At 40.9% G+C, this 23524-nt stretch overlaps 3 protein-coding genes across 12 annotated transcripts in view; 2 read left to right on the top strand and 1 right to left on the bottom strand.

Moving 5' to 3' along the window:
- OPN4 (opsin 4) overlaps window positions 1-8026 on the top strand; it is a 29928-nt gene extending 21902 nt beyond the window's left edge. For all 3 annotated transcript variants that reach the window (XM_068140029.1, XM_068140027.1, XM_068140028.1), the window contains 3 exons: window positions 935-1087; window positions 1611-1679; window positions 2991-8026. In XM_068140029.1, coding sequence (XP_067996130.1) covers window positions 935-1087; window positions 1611-1679; window positions 2991-3179 — 411 coding nt within the window. In that variant the 3' untranslated portion in view covers window positions 3180-8026. The remainder of the gene's footprint in view (window positions 1-934; window positions 1088-1610; window positions 1680-2990) is intronic.
- The window catches only part of WAPL (WAPL cohesin release factor), a 144815-nt gene extending 131348 nt beyond the window's left edge, over window positions 1-13467 (bottom strand). For both annotated transcript variants that reach the window (XM_068140030.1, XM_068140033.1), the window contains exon 1: window positions 13402-13467. In XM_068140030.1, the coding sequence (XP_067996131.1) occupies window positions 13402-13427 (26 nt within the window). In that variant the 5' untranslated portion in view covers window positions 13428-13467. The remainder of the gene's footprint in view (window positions 1-13401) is intronic.
- Window positions 13468-15123: 1656 nt separating this feature from the next.
- The window catches only part of LDB3 (LIM domain binding 3), a 123771-nt gene continuing 115370 nt past the window's right edge, over window positions 15124-23524 (top strand). For 6 of the 7 annotated variants that reach the window (XM_068140020.1, XM_068140019.1, XM_068140018.1 and 3 more), the window contains exons 1-2: window positions 21129-21173; window positions 21275-21400. In XM_068140020.1, the coding sequence (XP_067996121.1) occupies window positions 21308-21400 (93 nt within the window). In that variant the 5' untranslated portion in view covers window positions 21129-21173; window positions 21275-21307. Of the gene's footprint in view, window positions 15226-21128; window positions 21174-21274; window positions 21401-23524 lie in introns of those variants that run through there. The other variant, XM_068140017.1, reaches the window with a different exon arrangement.

The following is a 23524-nucleotide window of genomic DNA, read 5'->3' as shown; positions in this document are numbered from 1 at the left end:
AGGTCATCTAGTCCAACCCCACTGCAGTCAGCAGGGATATCCTCCACTAGATCAGGTTTCTCAGAGCTTTGTTGAGCCTAACCTTGAATATCTCCAGGGATGGGGCCTCAACTACTACCCTGGACAACCTGTTAAAATGTTCCACCACTCTCATGGTAAAACACTCATTCCTAACATCTAATCTACATCTACTCTTCTCTTATTTCAAATCACTGCCCCTCATCCTATCACTACAGGCCTCTGTAAGCAGTTCCTCTACAGCTTTATTGTAGGCCCCCTTCAGGTACTGGAAGGCTGCTATTAGGTATTAGCCTTCTCTTCTCTTTCTATTGAAGAAAGCATCAATAATTGTTTTAAGTATTTTCAAGCAGTTATAAAGTCTCTGAATGAAGCTACATTCAAAGCACACAAACTGCTTATGAAAAACCTTTGATGCATGAAAAAATTAAAAAATATATTGCACTGTTATGTTCCTCTATTTTAAGACAAGGTACACTATCAAAAAGAAAGTAGACTGGTTTGACATGAACTGTTCATCACAATCCCATTAGCTATGGAACTCTAAGATTCTTCATCATCATAATGAAAAGGCTCATAAAATGAGGATGGGCCTTTTTGTTTTAATTGGAAAAAAGCTTAGCAATTCAGGGCTCATTCATGGAATAAAATGTTTCTGAAGGAAAGAATTTAGTGTTGACTCTTCAATGCTGGGTCAAGAGTTGTACTGGATGGTCTTTGAGGTGTCTTCCAACCAGATATAATCTGTGATTCTATGATTTTATGAAGTTGTACATAGCACAACATTTTTAAAATGTCTTTTATACAATGTCTGTCTCTCTTAGAATTTCTCTCTGGCTAAAACTGATGCTCATAGAGAAACTGGGTGGAACTTCCTTAGAACCTAGAGTGATAGTTTTTGCTATATTCAATTTAGGGCTGTATTGACACAGAAGCTGATACTCCCAATATGCTCTCCAGACTTGCTAGCAGACAGACCTGCTATGAGACGGTTAAAGAGGCAACTCAAAGTATTGACCTAAGAGCCAAATCTCAACTGAAGAGCTGTGACTCAGGAATTTGTGAGAAGGTAACAGATTGTGTAATATCTAAATTCTCTGACAACTGGTAGGTTAATAAATCTGCACATTTTACTATAATTAATCATGAAGGTTCCTGCCAAGAAGATGCAGATAATGTATGAGTTAACACAATGAGTAATGAATTAGAGGCTATAAAAGGTCATCAGCTTTTTACTTCCACCCTGCATCACTATTCATCTGTCTTTGTTGCCTTTTTGACAAGCCATGCCTCTGGTTTAGTGATCTTAGCATCTGAATGGTACCTTGTCTTGTCTCTGCTTTTAAGTGTACATTAAATATTTGTATTTTGTTGTCTAAATTACATGGTCAATCTTTCTGCTGTCTCACCATTTGCTATCAAATGAACCCATATGGTGAGGGGTGACAAACAAGTCTATCTTTAGCGTATCATCACTTTTCAGTCGGTCTTCTGATGTCCTTTTTTCCGCCCCCCTCCATTTCCTATACTTTGCATTTCACATGTATAAAAGAGTGTCATTCATTTATTTATTATCTATGTTCATTTTTCAGGCAGCTGTAGAGGCTGATGACATACCCATGGTGGAATTGAATGTCACAAAGAACACTGCCATACCTACTGTAAGAATTATTATTTTACTATTTGGCATGGGTCTAAGTAACTGAGGGAACAAAAAATAATGACAATCCAAATCTCTAAGCACAAATGTTATTTTCTGAGATGCAAAAATTACATGATACTCCCAGAAGAATATAAAACCCCATGATCACAAAGGGCAGATAATTTCTAAAACTAAGCAGAAGTAGATCACATGGCCCACAGAGTTCTCCTCAAGTCAAACTTCTTCAAGAAATTCTTGAATTCAGTAGGTCCCCTGATGAGGTCTGTGATTTCCTTAGTGGAGCATGGAAGCATTAATTTTGTGCCATTTTTAAATTAATAACATACACAGTAAGCTGAGCTGACCATTCTCATGGCTGTACCTCTCAGCCACAGCCTTGTGGCAAGTACTGCTGCACAAAGCGATGCTGTTAACTCCTTAGCGTTTTCTGGTTTGGGTAGCAACAAATATCTAAAAAATTGAAGTTGGAGGAAATCAGGGTAGGTTTTTGAAATGTCATATCACCTACTCAGTGATATGTTTTGCTAGCATTTATTTCTTCTTCCAGGTAACAAAGCTATGGCTTACTGATAACATTTTTTGACATCTGTCACAAGTGAGTCAACTCACCTTAATTATTGACAGGCAAATAAAGAGTTGACAGGTGAAAACAACCCAATTTTGTCTTTGCAGCATGAACCGAAATGTAATACAAACATCTTAAATTATGTCTGTTGTTAGGAGTGATTCTTAGGAGCTATTGCTAGCCTCATCCTAACACCCTCATAAAAGGTCCTATGGAAGTCACATGCTAACATTATTGTTGTCAAAAAGTGGTAATGATTCTTTCCCTCAATTCCTGTTATCACTTCATTATTTAATTTGCTTCCCCCTTCAAACTATGCACAGTTACCACTACATTTTACATCACCTCTTGCCTCAATGAACCTAAACAATCCCTCTTTATATGGAGACTCCTTACTTGACTGAATTCTTAGACTGTCTGAGCATATACACAACACTTTTGTTCATAGTTGAATGTGCTCTCATTGGCCTGGTTTTTCACCAAAGTGGACTTAAGAAGTAAAGGCAAAGCCTGTGCTTTAGCACATTAGCTTGTTTAACTTTTTTTTTTTTTCTCATAAGATATTAATGAAATATAAAAAAAAAAATCTTGTCTACTTATTCCTCCATCCCTTAAGTTTGGTTTTGAGTTGAGAGATAAGCAAAGTACTTATCTAAATATTGCTACTTATTCATAGATGATGCAACCTGATCTCCTTGTAGACATTTGTGTTCTCCATTTCTTTTGAATCCCTGCATCCTTTAGAATGGTGAAACTGTGAATGGCATTGGACAAAGAAAAGAGTCTCAGCATGGGCCATCAGCAGCCCAGATACCCAGCATTACAATAACATACAGCAATGTCCAAGGAGTAGAGCTGCCTTCTCGATACAGCTCTGATTTCCTGTACCCTAAGATCAACAGCCACAAGCAGAACAAGAAGTTCAACATGTAAGTGAGTGTTGCAAGCCAGAATGTCACCTCAGCCAATACCTCTGGAACAACTACAGACCAGCTGAATCCAGAATACCTTCCTACATTGTCCTAAGATGCTTCTACAAAGACACAACACAAGACAAGCAAGAGAAGTGCAAAGATAAAAGTAAGAGGAGTAAGCTTTTCAGCACCAGAACTCTCTCCAGTGGTTCACTTCTTGATCTGAGTCACACTGTCATTTTATTATTTCTTCTTCATGCAGCTTTCTTTCACTTGGATTTTACTCTGCTCAGGTATGGATCTTACCTACAAACCTCCCAGGATTAATTTGAGAGGAAAAGGAAGTATGACATTCAAAACTGGTCCTTTTTTCACTTAGTGTAGTTTAGCTTCAAAGCTATTACAGAGTTAAACCTGAGAGATTTGGGGGGAAATGTATAGTACTTCCTGAGGATGGTTTCTTCATTATTGTAAAGTCCTTCAACCAAATGAAAGCTCCCTTCTCTCATTAATGACACATTTCCCCTCATTTTCTTCTACAATCCAATTCAAAGGCAATGCACTTGAGCAGTAATTTGAAGACTCAAATCTTTAATTCCTAAGGTTCTAGGGGAAGAGAAAGGAGTAACAAAGATGATGAGGGTATGGTCTTTTCCATACTTAGCTTATTTTTGCCAATAGTCACTTCAGACACCAGTTTAACCTACTCTTACCTAACCTCCCCAGAGCTGTAGTAAAGTGTTAGGAAACTCCTAGCAATTTTCCTTTAGCAGGCTGCATGAGAAGAATGCAGAAGTCAAAGCAATGTTTGTACTGAAATGTCTTATAGGTAAGTCAATACATCTGTCTTCCAATCCTTCCAAGTGTTTTACCTTTAGATATATTTTTCTGAAGGAAATCTTGGGAGGTTAGTTCTTCAAAAATAGTTGTTCTTGAGATGTGTGGAATCCACACCATCCCCTGTTCAGCATTTTAATTTTCCCCTTCTCTAAAGAGCAGCATTCTTATAGCTGAGGTTTTGGTTCCTAAGTGATTAAATCCAGTAGCCTGTACTTATCTCCCTAGAAAAGGAAAGGGAAATAGTTCTATGACCTAGTGACCATCTGCTTTTCCCTGGTGCTCCTTCTAGCCCTGAGAATAAATGTACAAAATTAATTTGAAATCCATAGCAGTCTACATCACAAGAATTATGAGGTATAGTCAGTCCACAGTGGGGACATATACCTTCTGAGCTGAAAAGCACAGAGCACAAAGAACTATTGAAACAGAGCTATTGAGCTATTGAAACAGTTCTTCCCCATGGGCCTTCTTGTAGTTCCCTCTTCCCCCCTCGCCCCCCATAATGAAGAGAACCCAGCAAGCAATTTTGTCCTAGGTAAATCACTTTTTCCTTAGGCCACAAAAGAGAAAGCCACAAAATCAATAAAAAGGTAACCAGCTTGTTTCATCAAGGAGAAAAAAAAATGTGATCAATGGGTTCCAGAAGATTTGGGGCATTGTTTTGGAACAAACTTTTGTAAACTTACTTCAGAATGAGGTTTATTAAAATGAACTAAACTAAAAATGGAGGTGATAATGACTTCTGCAGCTGCCAAATGTTAGACCATGAAAAAGTGGCCACTGAGGCTGGTAATAAACTGCCAAAAGAAATAAACTGTTCAAAATCCAGGATATTTTTATGTAAATAAAATCACGAGCATTAGAGATGGGAAGGAGCTATTACAGTTCCTTCCTTCACAAATGGTACTGTGTCCAGGCAGAGGACAATGTAAAACAGATAGTATATACAGCTTGCAATAAGAAGAGAGAAAACACGTCATCACTATCAAGCATCTAAGTCTCCCTTTGTCATGAAGGCCATTCGCAATAGTGAAAACTGGGAAGAAATGCTAGCAAATGCTGCCCATTTCACGAGAGTCACACAAGGCTGAGCCTGTCAAGAAAATAGGTCAAAACTCACAGGTGGTATGTGCCATGAAGAGCTACACCCTTTGTTCCTATCATGATTTTGTTCCTAAGCAATATTCTTGAAGACTATACTCAGCACTCTTCTGCATTCCCTTCCACTTTTAGGGGGTATAAAAAGAATACTTCCATGGCTAGAAAAGCTGTACCAACCCACAGCATGTTGTTCTCTGTATCTTTCAACTCCAACATGTACTAGAGATTAGTTTGTATCTATAAAAAGAACTACAGCTGTTTGTGCTCATCTACTTACAAGAAGCTTGAAAAGCATGTATTAATTAGGACAATTTGTTTGGGAGCACTTCATAACTTCTGTGTACAGCCCTGTGTAACTGTGTTGCTTTCCCTTCACCTCCATTGAGACTATAAAAATAATTCAGGGGAAAGCCACAGAATTCTTTTCACCTGAATGTCTATCCAAGTGATTCACATTGTAACCTCAGTGGCATTTGGAATAAATCATTATTAGTTCATATTTCATCTCATCTGGCAGCTTTGTGTCCTGTATCCTCTGCTTGGCAGCCTTTCTTTACACTTTGCTGTCTCCTTACACCCTTTAACACTGATGACTGATTGGATTAAAATAATTTAGGACTGAGATGATTCGTATTTCAGTTGAAGTCAACTGCACAGCCTGTTCTGCAATAGAGAGACTGCCTGTAGTTTACCATACACTTGGGTATGTTCCAGTGACTTGGAGGTCTGATAGGACCAGGGCAAAACTAAGGCACTTCCCTTTGGCCTTTTGTACTACAGCAGCTGTTCACAGAGCACCTTGCTGGCAAAGACCTACATTAGTAATGTGAAATTTTATGATAGCACAAAAGCAGTATATGTTGTGTAACATGTATTTGTTTCCTCCTCCCCACAAAGACCCTGCTTTCAGTATTATCCAAATTGAGCATTCTACCTTGCTATGAATAATTAGCTCGGTCACTAAAAACATTAACATGACACCTGTAAAAAAGTTGCTAAGGGAAACTTCTATGAAGCATGTTTTACCCACAATGTAAAATTAAAGCCATCATTCCTCTCCCTCAGCACTTCAACAACTTCTCTGTCACTTCCACAACAGTACAAGATGGATCAGAAACACATAAATCTGAGACTGCATCATTGAATAGCACACGTACACATGTAAAGTTTCATAAAGGACATTTCATGAATAGGTTGTGGGATACTTCTGGGCATACTAACAATTGCTACATGTTTTCCACTGACTGGAAAAACTGAATGGAAAATCCATACCCTTTCACATAGTGCCATGCCTGAAAGGTCACACAGAAAATGACTGGATCTCTAATGTAATAGCAGTTCCTTCAGAAGCCCTAGTACTTAAAATAATTATTACACATACCCACGTGCACCCTTTGGATTGGAGTATTTGATATTTACAAAACATTTGCAAAACATAACAACTTCACATGAAACACGAGTCTTCTCTTTCCTGTTGAGAACCACTATCAGAAAAGGAGCTTAGAATTACCACCTTATGTCAAATTCCTCCATGCTTCTTTCACTGACTCAACCCTCCTTGATTTTTTCTCATGTGTAGGAGCCAGATCATAGTGATTTCAGAGACAGGGCTAAGAAGGCCACAGCATGTTAGAGTGCTGCATCTTGCAGCTTCCATTCATTGTGATTTTCCTGAAACAGAAAGAATTTCCATCACAGATGAACCAGCTCCATTTTTACTGGATCACAGCACAAAGGCAATTGCTCATTAGAGCAGGTCATGAACATGGCAATAGCATGAGATGCCTGAATTGCAGCCTTGAAAAAAAAATAGTGCAGGAGTTTTCAAACTAATACAGCCGACTGTCCAATGTAATGAGAAGCCAATTCTGGAAAGCTTAGGATTTGGAGTTTAGATAAGATCAGTGCAATTCTTTTGCCAAAAGATGGCCAGGACCTTTACTAGAAGAGCCATACAGGTAGGAATGGCATGATACCAGTATGGCCTTTCAGTATAATGATTCAACCACATGAGGTAGATCCTGATGGAAACTGGGTTTCAGAGAGATTTAGTTTCTCATCCACTATTTAAAAAGGATTCTTTGAACAGAAAATTAAGGCAGTTAAACCATTTCACAGGGAACACTTGTCAGTTTGCAGTTAAAAAATGTTAAAAAACCCCCAACCAAAAGTCCCACGGTGATAAAGCAACATCCTGTACTAACAAGCACTTTGTATTTTAGTGATTACTTGCTGAAGGTTTTCACAATAGTAGTATTTCTTCCATGGTTTTGGATCTGTCTGGACTGGAGACAGAAATATGAAAGACCATCCTGCTTGTACAAAGGATTCAGCAACTGAGACTCTTCGGAAGCCCCAGCCCAAGAACTAATGCAACAGTCCCAACTATTGCATATTCAGTGCAAACGAACCTCAAAATATTGCTCGATTTGGCATGTCAAGAGGCCACCATAATGTTTCTGTTTCAACATGTGACTAACTTGTAAGCACTTGTCTTTTCTCTGCCTCTTCTCTCCAAGAGCTTTGTTCTACTTAAGAAACATTGATTCCAGAAGAATTATTTTATTTCAGTTATAATTTGACTGTTATTGTTTTACTTTATTGCAATCTGAAAGAACTTACTGGAAGGGAAAAGCTCATCAGAGAGCACATATTTACTGGAACTTTAATTTCAGCCCCTCTACAACTGATCTCCATCCAACATGTAAAGAAAAGGGATGTGGATATAAAGACAAATGGAATAAATTTCTGTTGTCTTGCCTAGGAGGTCTGTTCTTGTTAAATCATGCATTCCTTTAAACATGGAGGAATTGAATCAAGTTACTCATGTAACAGGACCCTGAATTTGTATTCCACTAGTCATCCCCTAGGGTCCTGAAATTCAGTCAGAAAGCTTGGATGACCCTAAACAAACCTTTTACTATTGAAAATGCCAATAAAGCTATATATTAAATTGTTTATTTTACATATTGTTATTCAACAGATTCAAGCACATTTTTCTGACACAGTGTGCCTTTCTCTACTGGTCCTTCATTCTGCTTACTGCACAAAAACATTGTTCAAGTGCAAATTACATAGCTGATTTGTTAGTTTCTGTCTTACATGAGTTGTATATTTTGCATCTGACTATCAAGACATTACTAATCTTTATTCCTCTCAACTGAGAAACAATCTTCCCACACACCTTTCAAACACACAAAAAATTACCACTTGGGAGAATCAAGTTAAGCCAGCTAGCACACTCACTCACCCTGCCCTTGGAAACATGAGTGAATGAAAATCAAGATGACTTTGATTAAATCATTATTAAATAGCCAAGTCCTCATTTGAAGCCATTCTGTCACTGTATTTTGTTGCAACATTTGGCTATAATTTCCTAAGTGATGTTGAGGTAGCAGATGTTTGCTTTTTCACATATTCTCTTGTGTAGATTTATGTAACTGGTAGGACAGATTGCTAGTATGAATGTATTAAAAGAAACCTGTTGTGCTAGGTTTTAGTCTAGTTTGTTCTATTTCCCTTTTAGCAGACATATTGCTACAATAAGAGCTTACTGCAGGTTATCTGTTGGTATTAAACAAATTTATTTTATGCCTGAAGGGTCAGGAAAAGTTCTGTGGGATGTTAAGAAGTGGGGAACTGAGATGTTACCCTTTGGGAAAAAAAACATACACTAGCAGTCATTCTCCAGTGGCTGCCAAGTTTATTTAAAAATCATTACATTTCCCTGCAAATATCAAGTGGCTAAAGAATTATTTGCAGGCCACTGTGACAAAAAAACTGCTGAGACAACTCACATATTCTGGGTCTTTTTGCTCCTCCTTCATTTCTTTGATGCAGTAAATTTATGAGCAGCAGAGCAAAATATTTGTTAATTCTCATTTATCAAAGTAGGTGAGCTGTCAGTCTTTCTTTAATTGGATAATTTAGAGGTCATATATCCCTTATAAGCACCTTTCTAAAAAGGCTCTAGGAATGCACATTTTGATGCTCACACAATTTTTTCATGCTCCAGGAAAAGTGGTGCTTGAGGTAAGCCCTTATTTGGAAGAGCCAACTAGTTCACTGTTTTCTCAGCCATTTATCCTGGTCTTCAGATGTCACAATTAAAATTGTTTCAATAAATCAATAGGCTCAACTGAACAAATCACCAGATCAAGGCACCAAGTAATCAAACTGAACAAGACCGATACTCAGCTGACACTACTTTAAGTATCAGAGATAATCAGTTCTGAGACAGAGTATGGCACTAAATCCCTCTGTGACCTTGACAACTTAATTTACAGCACTGCACAAGTCTTTCTCTAAATGGGAATATTGTTTACTCTTAGAATGCTGCAAGACAAAATTAGGAAGGCTGTACATTAAAGTTGCAAACTGTAAACTCTTATTTTTAAATAGAGGATTATCAATGCCTCTTTTAAGGAAGACACAATGATGGATTAATCACTTTTCAAATGAGAGGTGCAGAGAGATATCAGGTGAAACAGGTGGGAAGACATTCACCTCTCCCTACATACAAATAACGTGCATTTATAGCTGAATACCTACAGTTGAAGAGTGAGCTAGAATTAAGAAGCCAACATTTGATTAGACAAGCTAACTGAAAACAGAACAAGTTTAAACTGAAAGAAAATTCCAGCATTTCTTCTATCTAAAAATGGAGTACAAGATTTTTGGATATTGTGTGTCAATACTGACATTTTGAGGCTGGATTAGCTCTAAGTATGAAAGCAGCCTGGGTTATGAATCAAGCTGTGTGGCTGGAGTTTATCCTGCTGACAGTCCATCTTGAATTACCTACTGCCATAACTCTGATTATACCCTGTACTAGGAAGGTTATGCTAATAATGGAGCTCAGGGAAATGACAGGAAGAGTTCAAGGAGGTTACCATATGGAAAGCCTTCTTTTTCACATTTGAGCAAAACTCTGGAGGTGCAATTCACAATGTTTTATTTCACTCTGTGTAATAGCTTGATGGTTTTGTTCTGTTTGCTTGTTTGTTTGCTCTTGTATGTGGGCAACATTAGAATGGCAAGACAAGATTGAAAACAGGAATGAAAAATCTCTGTCTTACACGGGTAAGAGTTGGTCTAGAAAATTTTCATCTGAGATGTTCCTGCTACATTTACCTATGATTATTCTGTAAAATTTCTGCAAAATAGGCATGCTGAAGATCCAAAATGTTAGATTCCTGTGTTAGTGTCTTTTTTTTTCCAATGCAAAAAATAAAGCAGTGATTTAGACTGTTCACTGGACATAGCATCCTAATTTTACAGAAATGTTTTCCAGTCTTTTATCAGAAGAGAAGTGAAATTGTGAATTGTTTTGCAAATTGCTTATTCATTCACTACTGTCTGAAGGAAGAGACCACTTAATCTCCTGCCCCCTTATACAGCACATTGTAAAGAACATTCGGTACTGCTAAGCCATCACAAATGAAGAGGCCTCATTTACTGGAGCTGTTGTAATTCAGGTAAATGACAGTGCAAACTCACCCCAGATCTGCACTGCTCTAAAAGTGAGCACTTCTGCAGGAACAGCTGTATCAGTCACCACAGAGAAGTAACACCTATGCAGCCCATCAAAACCAAAGATTATACCTTGTTATTAGTTGTAATCAAGAACGTCTCAGAAAGCCACACTCATCACTAGTTTATTTCTGAACTCAGGACTGTAACCCCTTCAGCTTGGCAAGGAATGACATCAGATATTAAAAGCATTATCCTGGGAAAAAGCATGTCCACATTTTGTGATGCAGTGTATTTACTTTACACACTAATCTTCATTGGTGAGGAACCCCTCAGCAGCTAATGAGGCCATACTTGCTGAGTGGCAATCATTCTTTTACTTTCCCTGATGGCTGTACCTTCAGTTTACAGTTACTGCAACTAAACTCTGCAGATAGCTTGTTTAAATACTTCAAAACCCTAATGTAACCATACTGCAGAAATTTATGAAAAAGGGCTTATTTACAAGAAAAACAGTCTACTTTAATTGATCAGAGGCTGAACAGCTAATGCAACAGCTGGTGAGATCAGACTGTGATTAGAAGAAAAGATACTAGACTTGGAGAAAGGCTTATGGAAAATCCAGAATTAGGCCTTGACAGAAATATTCAAATTTACCAGGAAAGGAAACTGCCCAGGCTGGAATGAAACTCATGAGTCAAAGGTAAATCACCCTATTAATAATAAAATAAACATAATTTCTCTTCATGTGGATCATGTTTTCCAGCCTAAGTCCTTGATTATGCTACTTTACAAGACTTACTTATCTGCAGGAGAACTACTTGTGGTCATTTTGCAGCTTTTGTTATTTGGAGAGACAGCAGAGTCAATGAGGACTTCAAAAGATGACAAAGAGCTACATACAGCTAACTCCAATGATAACAAAAAAGGCATTTTCATCCTGATATTCGTTAACACAGACACACCTGCAAAAAGCATCTGACAATCAAAATTCCTACCCTTTAAACACACTACGGAAGGTCTGAGGAGGGCTTTAAAGGCACACTCACACAGCATATGATGAAATTAGTGCAGAGCACACAGAAAAAGTGCCTGCAGCCATGTGCAGAGAAAGTCAAATTGGATTCTGCCCTCATTTATTCCCATTTAACCTTCCTAAAGAGAATCAAAGAGGGTATGAATTTGCATGAAAGGGAGGCTTTCAGCTTGGTAAAAGCATTATTCAAAGCTGAAAAATTACTATTTGTGGAAGTTCTTCAGGATTAAATAGCCACTTATTTGAAAAACACCTGTTTGCATATTTACAGCCTGTAAATACCCATTCTTTTCATTAATTGGAAGCTATAGAAGTATCTAGCATCACCATTTACAACTAAAGATTCATAAAGTTTAAACAAATTGAATAAATTTCTTACACTTTACCATGCAATTTCAATGCTTCCTCGAGATTAGTCTAATAGGTTCACAGTTCTGATAGCTGTGTAACAAAAAGCAATTCTTTGGTATTTCCACGGCTTACAGCATCAGTAGCCACAAACAGACATTTAAAAATCAATTTTCTAATTGCTTTCTTTATTAAAAGACAAATTGAAAAGACTGCTGTGAGCATAATCACTTTTTCCCCAAATGAGATGCATTGTTTTAGCTATGAATGAATCTTGGAAAAAGTGATATCCAATCTGCTGTTGAAAAATAAGTGATCTATACACCTGACTGTACAAGTCCACAGTATGCTTTTCTTCCTCCCACAGCAACCATCCCATGATGTTCAGTTTTGGCTTGCAGGGTTGGTTTTTGTTTTTATAATACTTGGTAAAACTGATCTGTTGTATCTACACATTGCCCCACATCTTACATATATACTTTTCATATAAACTGCATTCTCTTGTGGTAATTATTAGTAACATTTATGGTCCGTGAAAAGCAGTGTATTCAGGTACTTGACAAGACACCAAATGTTTCCTTTGGGGGTGTAAGCAGACTTGTTAGAAGAGTATTTTTGTATCTACCATTAACTTACAATTCATATGAATATGAACTTTAGCCGACTATAAATAAAAAAATAATTTAGATCGTAATTTCCTGTCCAGGACTATGCAACCCGTGTATCAGACCAAAAGAGCCTACTTAATGTGCCTCACAATCAGTACTTAGGCATGGTGTACATGTGGAATATATCACAGAATCATAGAATTGGTTTGGATGCAAAAGACTTCTATGTACATTTAGTCCAACCATTGACCTACCACCACTAACTGTGTCCTGAAGTGCCACTTACACGTTTTTTGAACACATCCAGGGATGGTGACTCCAGCCTCTTCCAATGCCTGACCACCCTATGAGTAAAGAATTTTTTCCTACTATCCAATCTAAACCTCCCCTGGCCATTTCAGGCCATTTCCTCGTGTTGTATCACTTGATACTAGGGATATTTGATTGACCCCAGCTCACTACAACCTTCTTTCAGGTAGTTGTAGACAGCAATGAGGTGTCATCTCACTCTCCTCCTCTCCAGACTAAACAATCCCAGTTCCCTCAGGTGTTCCTCATAAGCCTTTTTCCCTAGAAAAAGGCTCTTCACCAGCTTTGTGGCCCTTCTCTGGGCATGCTCCAGCACCTGGATGTCCTCAGTGTCTTGTAGTGAAGGGCCCAAAACTGAACACAGCAGTTGAGATGCAGCCTCACCAGTGCCAAGTACAGGGGCACAGTCACTTCTGTACTGCTGGCAGAGACTTGAGGTTCCATAAGACAAGACGCACTAAACATCAACTGCAACTCTTTTAAGTAGGCTAGAGCTGTGTTGAGAAAGTATTAAAATGGTTGTGTACCTCGGCGATGCCATTGCTGAAAGCATTCCCACACGCGGTCTGTCAGGCCCTTTCGGACTCTTTCGTACTAAAGGTTTCGTCAGCCGCTGCCGTTCACGGCGTCGCGCAAGCCAGACGCTGCTGCCTTTGTGCTCCGCGCAGGCCCCGAGGCACCGCCAGCTACGGCCTCCGCAGCCACCACCCGCCGCGGCGCGGCCCGCACCAGGCTCCTGTCCCTGGTGCTGACGGCAGCCCCCGTCGGGCACCGCCCACCCTGACAGCCCACAGCCTCCTCGCGCCCCGTGATGCCAGACGGCGCTTCTGGAGGGGCCGAGATCCGTCAGGGCTTCACCAGCGCAGGGCGTCTTCATTCCTGTGCAAATCCCAGGCGTCTCGGCTGGGACAGGGTTCGAGGGCTTCAGCGCTTGGGAATGGGCTTTTTTTTTTAACACGCTCACAAAGCGGCGGCTCTGTCACTGCACTGAGAAAACAGCTGTCTTGCTGGGAGACACTCTTGGGAGCATAAAAAGGTACGGGCGTGTAGTGGGTAGCTTGGCTCTTGACAAACTCAGCAGTCATATATAGTCACCACGAGGCAAAGCATCCAAGATTCAGGTGCATAATGGCGTTATTTTTTAAAGTGTCTCCCAAATCCTCTTCCTCCATGTGACTTTCGCACTCAAGTGAAACGACCATTAGCTACCAACACCAGTGAACCACCGAAGGGGGGAAAAAAAAAACCAAAAACCACACAAGACCTTCCAATTTTTGTAAAGAGAAATCACAAATTTCATGTGTATTCTGGAGGTGAGCCAATGGGAGGTGAAGGCTGCGGGCTCCAACCTCTCGTGCTTCAGAGCTTCCGCTGCTTCCCGCCTGCGCCTGCCGGACCGTTGGCAGACCAGGAGCCCAGTGCCCCTTGAGAGGAGTGCTGGGAAACCGTGGGAGCACCTGTCTACCACGCCGCCTTCCAGAACTTTCCAAGTCCCTCCAGCAGGCGCAGCCCCACCCTCCTTCCCCAATGCCGCCGCTATTTCTTCCCTTGCTGCGACCCCGAGGGCACCTAGACTCCTGGCGCCCCCTGGATACCTGCGTCAGAGGAGCCGATGCCCACGGCTTTGTATCACTGTCCTGCTCTGCCACCTGGGCCAACAGGTAGTCTCCGTTCACAGACGGATTTGTTACCAGCACTCGGGCGCGCCAGACCACGGTTTTCCCGTTAACGGTCACTGCACCGCTGCCCGCGGCGCCAAATCCCCTCACGCTCCCTGTCGTCCACCCAGCGCCCCCTCGCGGCGGCCCCGGGGGAGCCACCGCCTCCCTGACGGGCGGCCTCTGCACAGCTCAGCCTCCGGCGGGGGCCGGTGGGCACCTGTGGTCTGGGCACGCTATGGCCACGCCCGGCGGCGGTGCCCGGCAGGGCCGCCGTAGGTGGGAAATCTCCAGCTCGGCGTCGGCGCTTGCCTCGCTTCCGGAGCCGGGGTATCAAGGGCACTGCAGACTCGTTCTCTCTTCTCAGCCTCGCCCCAAGGGCCGCCCTCTGGCTGCGGGGGAGGCGGTGGCCCGGCGAGTGGGGGGGGCAATGTCCGTGGGCACGTGTGACCGCAAGCGCCGCCCGCTGAGGGCAGTAACTGCGGCTCCTGCGGGGGCGGGGACCTCCACCCGCCGGTCCGATCGGGAGTTCGGCCGCGGTGGAGCGGCCGTCACACGCCTGCCGACAGTCGCCCGCCTGCCCGCTCGCTGCGGCTGCGGCGGGACACCGTAAAGCGGTGCGTGGCCGGAGGTAGAGCTGCGCTCCCGGTCGGCCTAGAGTTACCGGCTGTGCTGCTGGAGCAAGTCGGCAAGGTGGGTCGCGCTGTGGCGCCGAGGGAAAGAGCCTCAGTGGCGCCAGAGCGAGGGCAACCGCTATGCCACGCAGAACGGGACCGGGGGCGGCGGGAGCTGCCCGTTCGCTTCCCCCATTCGCCGTCCCCAGGAGTTCGTCTACGGAGGGAGAACAGGCTGTCAGCGCTCTGTCGTGCCGAGGTCACCAGAGCGCCTCCCGGGCAGGAAAACGCAAGCGCTGGGCTTGCCAAAGCGGCTTGCAAGCGACCGCTATGGAGTAGGAGCCGCTCGCTGCCCTTACAACTCTCCCTGAAGGTTTAGAGTGTTTCTAGTGGGAAATGTTACCCAGTAAAGCCGTTACTGGTAAGGCAGAAACGAGTAGGTGAGTCGTTTCGCTGAAATCTTGACGTGGGGAGTCTGCCCAATTTGAGGTTGAATTTTGCACCTTTGCACCTGTGGGCGTATGCACAGGGGTACACGGCTGTATCAGCATGGTGTAGTGGGCCTGGAGGAAGGTGCAATGGACAAATTGCACTGAGAGCACAGGATCCCTCTCCTAATCCTTGTACATTCATTACACTGTGCCAAACCTCAGTCTCTCTGGAGGCAAGCCAATACCATAGTGGCCCGGTGACACTGATGTCATAGTTTTTCTGCTGTTTTCTCCTGTAAGCACAAACAGTCAATTGGGATCCCGTACAGCAAGGCACAAATCATGGTAGTCAGTGCTGCTATAAATTTTCCTGATTTTAACCCAGCGTTGAGGAATAAAAACCACAGTAGCAACATGTTTTGCAACCTTCTCCCTCTGGTTTGAGTACCCATACTAGAAGCTGAGCCCTGAGTTTTAATCCAGTTGCTGCTATTGACTTATTGGTCACCTAAATCTGGGTAACCTAAGTGCTGTGGGTACATATGTAAAACAGACATGGTAACAACAGGTTTTTATGTGTTCTTTACCTTGAAAAAACTTGAAATTTTGGCAAATTAAGTGCCATAGAAGTGTTAAATACTATGTGCTGTGGTGGATGCCTTTAAAAACAATGACTGAAATGCTGGTAAAGTGAGAACTTAGTAACATGTCCTTAAGCCTTCTGTAGCACAGGGGCAAAAAACCCAAAACCAAACCCAAAGCCCCACCTTTGTAAAGAGTCTGGACAGGTATCTTTTCTGTTAGTAGGCTGTCTCTCGACAGGTGTGCTTTTCACTTTAAAACCATTACCAGAAATACTCAAAACTTCTGAAGGTCAAGTCTAACTATGCTCTTGTGTATACCCAGTCTTGTGGCAACAAGAGGCCATGATGGGGTAGGGGGGGGAGATGGAGGGAGGGAAGGAAAGAAGATCACCTAGCAGGGAAAAAAGTGTGAAATGTCATTTTTCTGTAATGGTGAAAGTAGTCATAGTGAAGGATCAAGACGCGATAATTAAGACCAAATTTGATTATTCAGTAAGGTGACACTGTCAGCAGCAAACAGCCAAATAGAAAACAGTTTGAGCTGCATTTGTGAAGGCATTGTGTTACCAAGAAGGGAGATAGTATTCCATCATTATATTGCTCTAGCAGATCTCTCTGGCTATGCTATATTCTGTTGGGATCCACAAACCACATGACTAGAACGGAATTGACAAAAGCAAACTTTGGTCAAGCCACATGTGACAGAAAATTTAGTTTCTTGTGAAAAATCACAATATAGGATTTAGGAGATCTTGGTAAAAGGACTAGAACTCAGAAGTACAGTGAGAATGTAAGAACTTTGATTAAATAGGTGAAACAAAGCTGTGTATGGAAGTGCAAGCAGGATTAGTTCAGCTTTATTCAGCGCTCACCAGTGAAAGAAAGGAGATGGCAGTGAGATCTTTTGTGTTGTAGAATAGTCTTGCTTTGGAAGGAATATTGAACTTGTTGGAAAAATCTTTGCTGTTGGTAATTATATATTCAATTTGACATCAGCAAAGTAAGAATTCAGAGGTAAAAAGCTTTTACATCTTCAATATGTCAGTTTCAAATTCAGATTTTAGTACTGATTAGCCAATATATAGTCAATACATGATATTTTGTCTTGTGGATTGCAGTGCTCAGCCTACAAATACAGCTGTTGTTTTCTTGTTATTCTGCATGCAGTATAATTAACACTGGATTATTTTTTTTCTTTTTTTTTAACTCTGGGACTGCTTATACCAGACATCTGTTTCTAAATGTAGTTTTTCTGCATGCATGCATCTAGGTGAGTAGGTCTTTCACACACTCCTGATCCATCCACTTTGCACTTCCACTCTTGTAAAACAGTGTAGATAATCTTACTGGGGATGGTGCAGGAGTCCATGGGACAAAAAGGACATGTTTGTCATAAATCTGAATGCTGCTTTCTTGTACTGCCACTGCCTCAGATGAGGGAAACTGAAGCAAAGGCAGCCAATATTTTTCCTGAATTTTTGTTTCCTTGAGTTTTTTGTTTGTTTGGGTTTTTTTAAAAGGAATGCCTGTCTGCCTATTTGAAGCCTTTTTTTATTGAAGAAGAAGTTATAGTTTATTCTTTGTCAGAGCAAGTCTTTCTTTCACTTGCCTAAAAAAAAATATGTAAGGTTGTTGAAACCACAACATTGCATGCATCTTTGTATAGGTCAAAGGTGTAGTCTGTTGCAGATCAGAAGTCCAATTCTCAAGCAATCTACATCTGAAATGCTTAATGATATAAATGATGCCACATTGTTTCTGCAATTACAGTAATTCAAGGTGCTTCTGTGAGCACATCTAGCACTGCAGCTAAAACAAGATCAATGAGTAATGTGGCCAACTTAATGAAGTAGTAGCAACTTGAACAATTGGAGTTTCCATTACTTGTTTCCTTCCACCTTAATTTAGCCTTGGCACTAGTGTTTTTTTATTTCATTCACTTCATGGCTATGCACTCCCAAGCATGCAGTTGTAGCTTTCCTGAGTCAGTTCACTATAATACAACATGGTCTTCTAGCATATGGAAATTTTTTCCACTAGTGTAACGTCACTGACATAGTTGTGGAAGGATTTCTCTGCTCAGGCTCTGAGACATTTGCTGGAGATGGCAGCATTCTCCTCTACTGTGGAGCCTGCATAGCCTGGTACCCATCCAGCTCTCTCACAACTGTTCCCATCAGTCCTCTGGAGACAGCTCTAGGGGGACCTGGTGAGCTCTGGACAATTCTCCTATATCTGTAGAGAAAATGTCACACTGCTTCTGAAATATGTTTTTTAAGGTCACTCCTTATACCAGTGACCTCATCTGATTTAGCATACCTTCTTCTGAAGGGAAGGAACTGTAAACAAGTCATAGATTTTGACATAGCTGGGGAATGCAAAGGAAGAGGCACACCAAAGAGAAACAAAATACTGTTATTTGAACAAACAAAACCTGATTTTTTTTAATCATCTAAGAGGCAGTTATGTAAAGCAACTAAAACCTAATCCAAGCATCACAAGCTTCTCAAAGCAGGGGAATTGCGTATTACACATACACAGTTTATTTCATCCACACATTTCCCAGAAGGTTTTGCTGAGATTATTGCTGGTAGCTGTAGTGGCACTGTACCTGCTGCACCAGTCCAGTTCCTGAGTTTGCTATGCATGTTTGACAACAGTGAGAACACCTATGTCTCTCACCCTTAAAAAGAGGGCAGGGTTGAAATTGTCATCTGGGTGGATAACCAGCTTTCTTTTTTAGAGAATAATTATATTAAAATCTGTAGAAGACAAGTGAGACCTATGCTAAGAGTGTCCCCAGCAAATGAAGCTGTGACTACAGCATGGGCTTCTTTACTGTTTGCACTTCATTATTTGGCACAGAGCTCTCTCCAGGCAGGCAGTGGGGAAACAAACAGAGAAGGGAATGGATTTAGAAAGGCCTGGAGAAAGAAAAACGTGGAATCTTTTTGCTCCAAAATGCATCTGGTATTGATAATGCAGGCACGTGAAAGAGTTGTGATCTTGTTACGTTGAAGGGGAATGATGGCCAGGACACTGATCATTCATGCAGACACAGACAGAAACCAAAGGAGTAGGAAGAAGTGACCTCAGTTTAATGTTTCATTCAAATGACTGTGCCCCTAATGAGATTACCACCCTGGTTTCCTAGCACACCACATAGCCTGAAGGATCTCACAGCTCCCTTCACATGTCCTAAACCGATAAGCAAATGGCATGTTACACATGTGAAAGTAGGATAGAAACACATGATGTTTGATTAAGCATCATCACTGTTTCTCAATGCTGAGCTGAGTTCAGCTTGCTGTGCAGTTTATTCTGTTGTGGGTTTTGCTTCTCCTCAGGCCTGAATGTTCTGACATTAGGAGTTCAAGAAGGCAGTTTTGTCTCCCATCAAAAGTCACTGGTTCTGGTCTCCAACCTTAGGTTAGAAATGCTGCTAATGTAAATGTGCCCTAGAGGTATTTGCCAGACATCAGAAACCCCTTTTCTTTTCAAGCTGTGTCTTGCTGATTTACTTTTGCTTTTGTTTGGGCCAGTTCTGCTGGCTTAGTGTAACTTGCACTTAAATCCATGTGAACTGCTGTGGTTTGATTTGAACCTCTGACTAAAAATATGGTTGTGTGGTTTAGTCCAGTGTTTATGTGGAGCTTAATGATTCCCTTGTACAGATGGCTCTCCTGACACCATGAATGCTAACAAAGATATTGCCTCACAGTTTTGAAATATTATTGACCATCTCATCAGATAAAGGCTGAGGCCCTGGTAGTGTTTGCTCTCTGCCATTTCAGCATTAGTTTTTCTATGATGTTTTAAGGCAGATGCGTGGGCAGAGTGACTTATTATCAACATTCAAACTGAGCAACCTCACTGTAGCATATTAAGTGGTTTTAGTTATCTTTTTGATTATCACTGTAGAAGCTACAGATTGGGTGTTCTGTTTTTGTGTTTGTTTTTCTTTTACTTTAATGCAATAGGAATTTCTAGCTGGAGGGTAAAGGCAAGGATGCTGTGGACATCCAGGAGAGTGGTTCTGGAGCTCGTGCACATATTAATGTCTTGAAAGGGTTGAGCATTATTGAATGTTTACAGCTCTACCCTGAGAGCAGTTGTTCTCTTGTGATTGTCTGTAGTTCTGACAATAGCTTCTGCCCCTCTCTCTTGTTCTCTGTATTTTAGTTATTCCCAGTCTAAAGCAAAAATGTTACCCAGCATTACTGAATAAGGTTTATACATTTTTATGGAATATCTAACAGGAATATAAACTATGAAAAATCAAGGACTGAATTAAGGAAGCTGTTAGATAGATACTTGTGTTCTTAGCCTTCAACTTAAGTGTCATGCCATGCCTTTAGAAAGCTTGTATTGAAATAATGAGACAGATATGTAGTGAAACTCTGCTTTTGCCACAGAAATTAAATGCTTATTAGAAATAAGATGAACCTCATTCTGCATTCAAAGAAAGTTTTCATTTTCCCTTAAGAAAGCAAGGCTGTGGAACAAAGAGCCCAACATAAAGTTGTGGGGATTTTTTTGTGAAACTCAGTGTATGTAGTGTATCCTTTTTTCCCCCCCAGTTTAATAAATACTGGTTTGGTGCCTTTCCTGCTACATATGGAAAGATCTATGTAAAAAGAACTTGTTTGTAGTACATTATGTATCACAAGTGCAATAAACGTGTTCTGAAGCAGAAGTTACAAATGGCTGTGTAGTTGTTAATTAGGTTAATAAACAGATTTCAGTGTTTGGAGTTTTAGCATGTGATTGTTTACTTGTTTTATTATAAAATGTATTTTGCCCATTAAGTAACTGAGCATGAAGAGGGGCTTGAGAAGCCTAGAAAGATCTGTCCCCTTCCCTGGGGGCTATATTAGACCTCTGAGTCATGGAGTCTTTGCATAGTAGGTGTCTGGTTACAAACCTTTTATGGGCCCTGTTCAGCTGGGATATCAGCATCTGCGTTATAGCTACCATCTATTCTTAGGTGATACCAGAGCACAGCTGAACAGGCAAGGCAGAAAGATACTTGCTTTTATTATATAAAATTTTTCCCTTCTCTCATTCTGTTTTTTCACACTTTCTCTGTCTATCCCATCCTTGTGTTTCGCAGTGCCCTGTTGTTGCCTTGTGATAGAGGTACAAAATGGCTTACAGCGTGACTCTGAATGGACCAGGACCATGGGGTTTCCGACTGCAAGGAGGCAAGGACTTCAACATGCCCTTGACCATCTCCAGAGTAAGTGAGCAAAAAAAGCCTTGTTGAGTGTGTTTAGGTTGGTAAATAGCAGTGAGCTAACTACTCATGTACCCTCTAACCTGGCCTGACAAAATAGAGGACCTTTGCAACTAGGTCTGAATAAAGGAAATATAATGTGGACTTTAAATATATCAGTTCAAGGTACAACGTGGCATTGGTGATGCCTCAGGAAGACAGTTATGGTTAGTATATTTTAAAGAATGACAACACCATCTCTTTTAAATAAGCTCGCAGTTCTATTTTGTACAGTGTGATCTCTTTTTCTACTGATAGGGGCCTGAGTGGTGCTATGTGGGGGGAAGCAAGTAGAACAACTACCAATGTTACTATAAAGTTTTATTTCTAGAAAATAAACATGTAACTGCTTGTAAATATGTGAACTCTACATGTTAAAACTAGACAAAGATAGGAATACATGTCTCCTCTTTTGGGGAAAGTAATAATTGGGTGAAAATTAGACATGTCAAGCAGAAGACTCAATAGTGCTTGAAATGCGGTCTTAAATTATGCAGAAGCCTTCCATTTGCAGCTGGCAAACAGCATCTGATTTAATAATTAATTGCCTGGTGTATCTGTCAGTTACAGATTAGTCTATCTGTTTCCTAGCTGTCTTTTTTCTATAAGAGCAAATTTTTAAGGTGTTGTAATGGAGTGCCCTTATTACCTGAATTAGCTCAGTTTCTTAGAAGTTTTTAACACAGATTGGTTTCAGGAAATTTGTAAGAATTTGCCTAACTTACCCTTTTCTTCTCAAACTAGGTAATTCTTTGTAACTTCTGGTTTAGGAACACTGCTTTCTACTACCTCTTACAGCTCCCTTTTTTTTTTTTCCTGTTTCCTTTCTGACAATCTGCTTCAGAATGTTCAGATCTTTCTAGACACATTTTGCCTCCACAAATCACCTGCAGAATGCTTATTTTGCAGCATTAATGACAAGAGAGGTGGTTTATATAACCCACGTTTAAAAGAAATACCAGAATTCTGTAATCAGACAGATAGGACGCAAACAGTTTACACCACTGAAAACAACAAAACAAACAAAATCCCCAACCAAGCAGCCAAAAAAAACCCCACAAACCAACCAAAAAGAAAAAAAACAAACACCAATAACAAACAACACACCAAAAAGCCACCTACACTACTTCTAAAACTGTACAAGTTTTTTATGGTGAAAAAACAGTCTGCTAAGTTTTGGGTACCAAACTGATATGCCTGTTTCAATCACATTTCAAAGTCATCAGTGAGTGTCTGAAATTTTAACTATGCTATTTCTTATTCATACTGTAAAGCTCTGTGCTATTTGATCTCCCTTACTCTTATGCATAATATTCCTTTCTCTGAAGACAAGCTGCATTTACCTTAGTGCTAAGCCCTGTGATGATGAGAGGAGCCTTTCATAACCTCTTTGCAGAAGTGGCATAGTAATTGCAAAGAAGGCTGTTCTGTCAGTGTTGTTGAAAACAAACAAACAAAAGACAAACAGGAAAACCCTGCCCACAAAAATACACTCATTTAAATACTGATTTCACTATGGTAAATAGGTTTGGTATTTCTTTTCTTGTCTCACCCAAGGTAAGTACAGAGAGGTGTCAACATATTTCTGTAGACATTTTTATGTCACTTTGCAGCATGCACTGTATGGTGTTGACTATTACTTTATAAGTAATTCAGTCATACCTGGGGGCTGTCAGTCAAGGGTTATGGCTGGGGTACCTGCACCATGTATGACACAATCAGAAATGAAAAACCAGTTGTTTCCCAAAGCACTCATTGTCTCAGATTCTAATCTCTGAAAGTAGGATTGCTATGCCCAAAGGCTGTGTGATTCTCATGGGGCTTTTGAGAGCATGTGATGAGCAAGAGTGAAATTGAAATGGCTGAATTCCCAGAAGTGTGGAGGAATTACCCCTTTACACAGCTGGCTGCATTTCCAGCAGCATAAGTGTCACAATGCACTGTTGATGTTTTGAACTTCCCAGTGAGGCTTAGCTTTCAGTTAGGAACAGTGCTTTGAGATGGGATTGGATTTTGTAGCCTGCCTTAGAGGGGGAAAAGCAAGCATGCAGAAATGAATGTAGCCCCTTTCAAGGGAAACTGGAGGAA

Source organism: Melanerpes formicivorus, unplaced genomic scaffold, assembly GCF_026170545.1.
Source record: "Melanerpes formicivorus ecotype bairdi unplaced genomic scaffold, bMelFor1.0.p_v2 SCAF_6, whole genome shotgun sequence".
Classification (NCBI taxonomy): domain Eukaryota; kingdom Metazoa; phylum Chordata; class Aves; order Piciformes; family Picidae; genus Melanerpes; species Melanerpes formicivorus.
The sequence above is the reverse complement of the archived record's forward strand: the minus strand, read 5'-3'. Positions and strand labels throughout refer to the sequence as shown.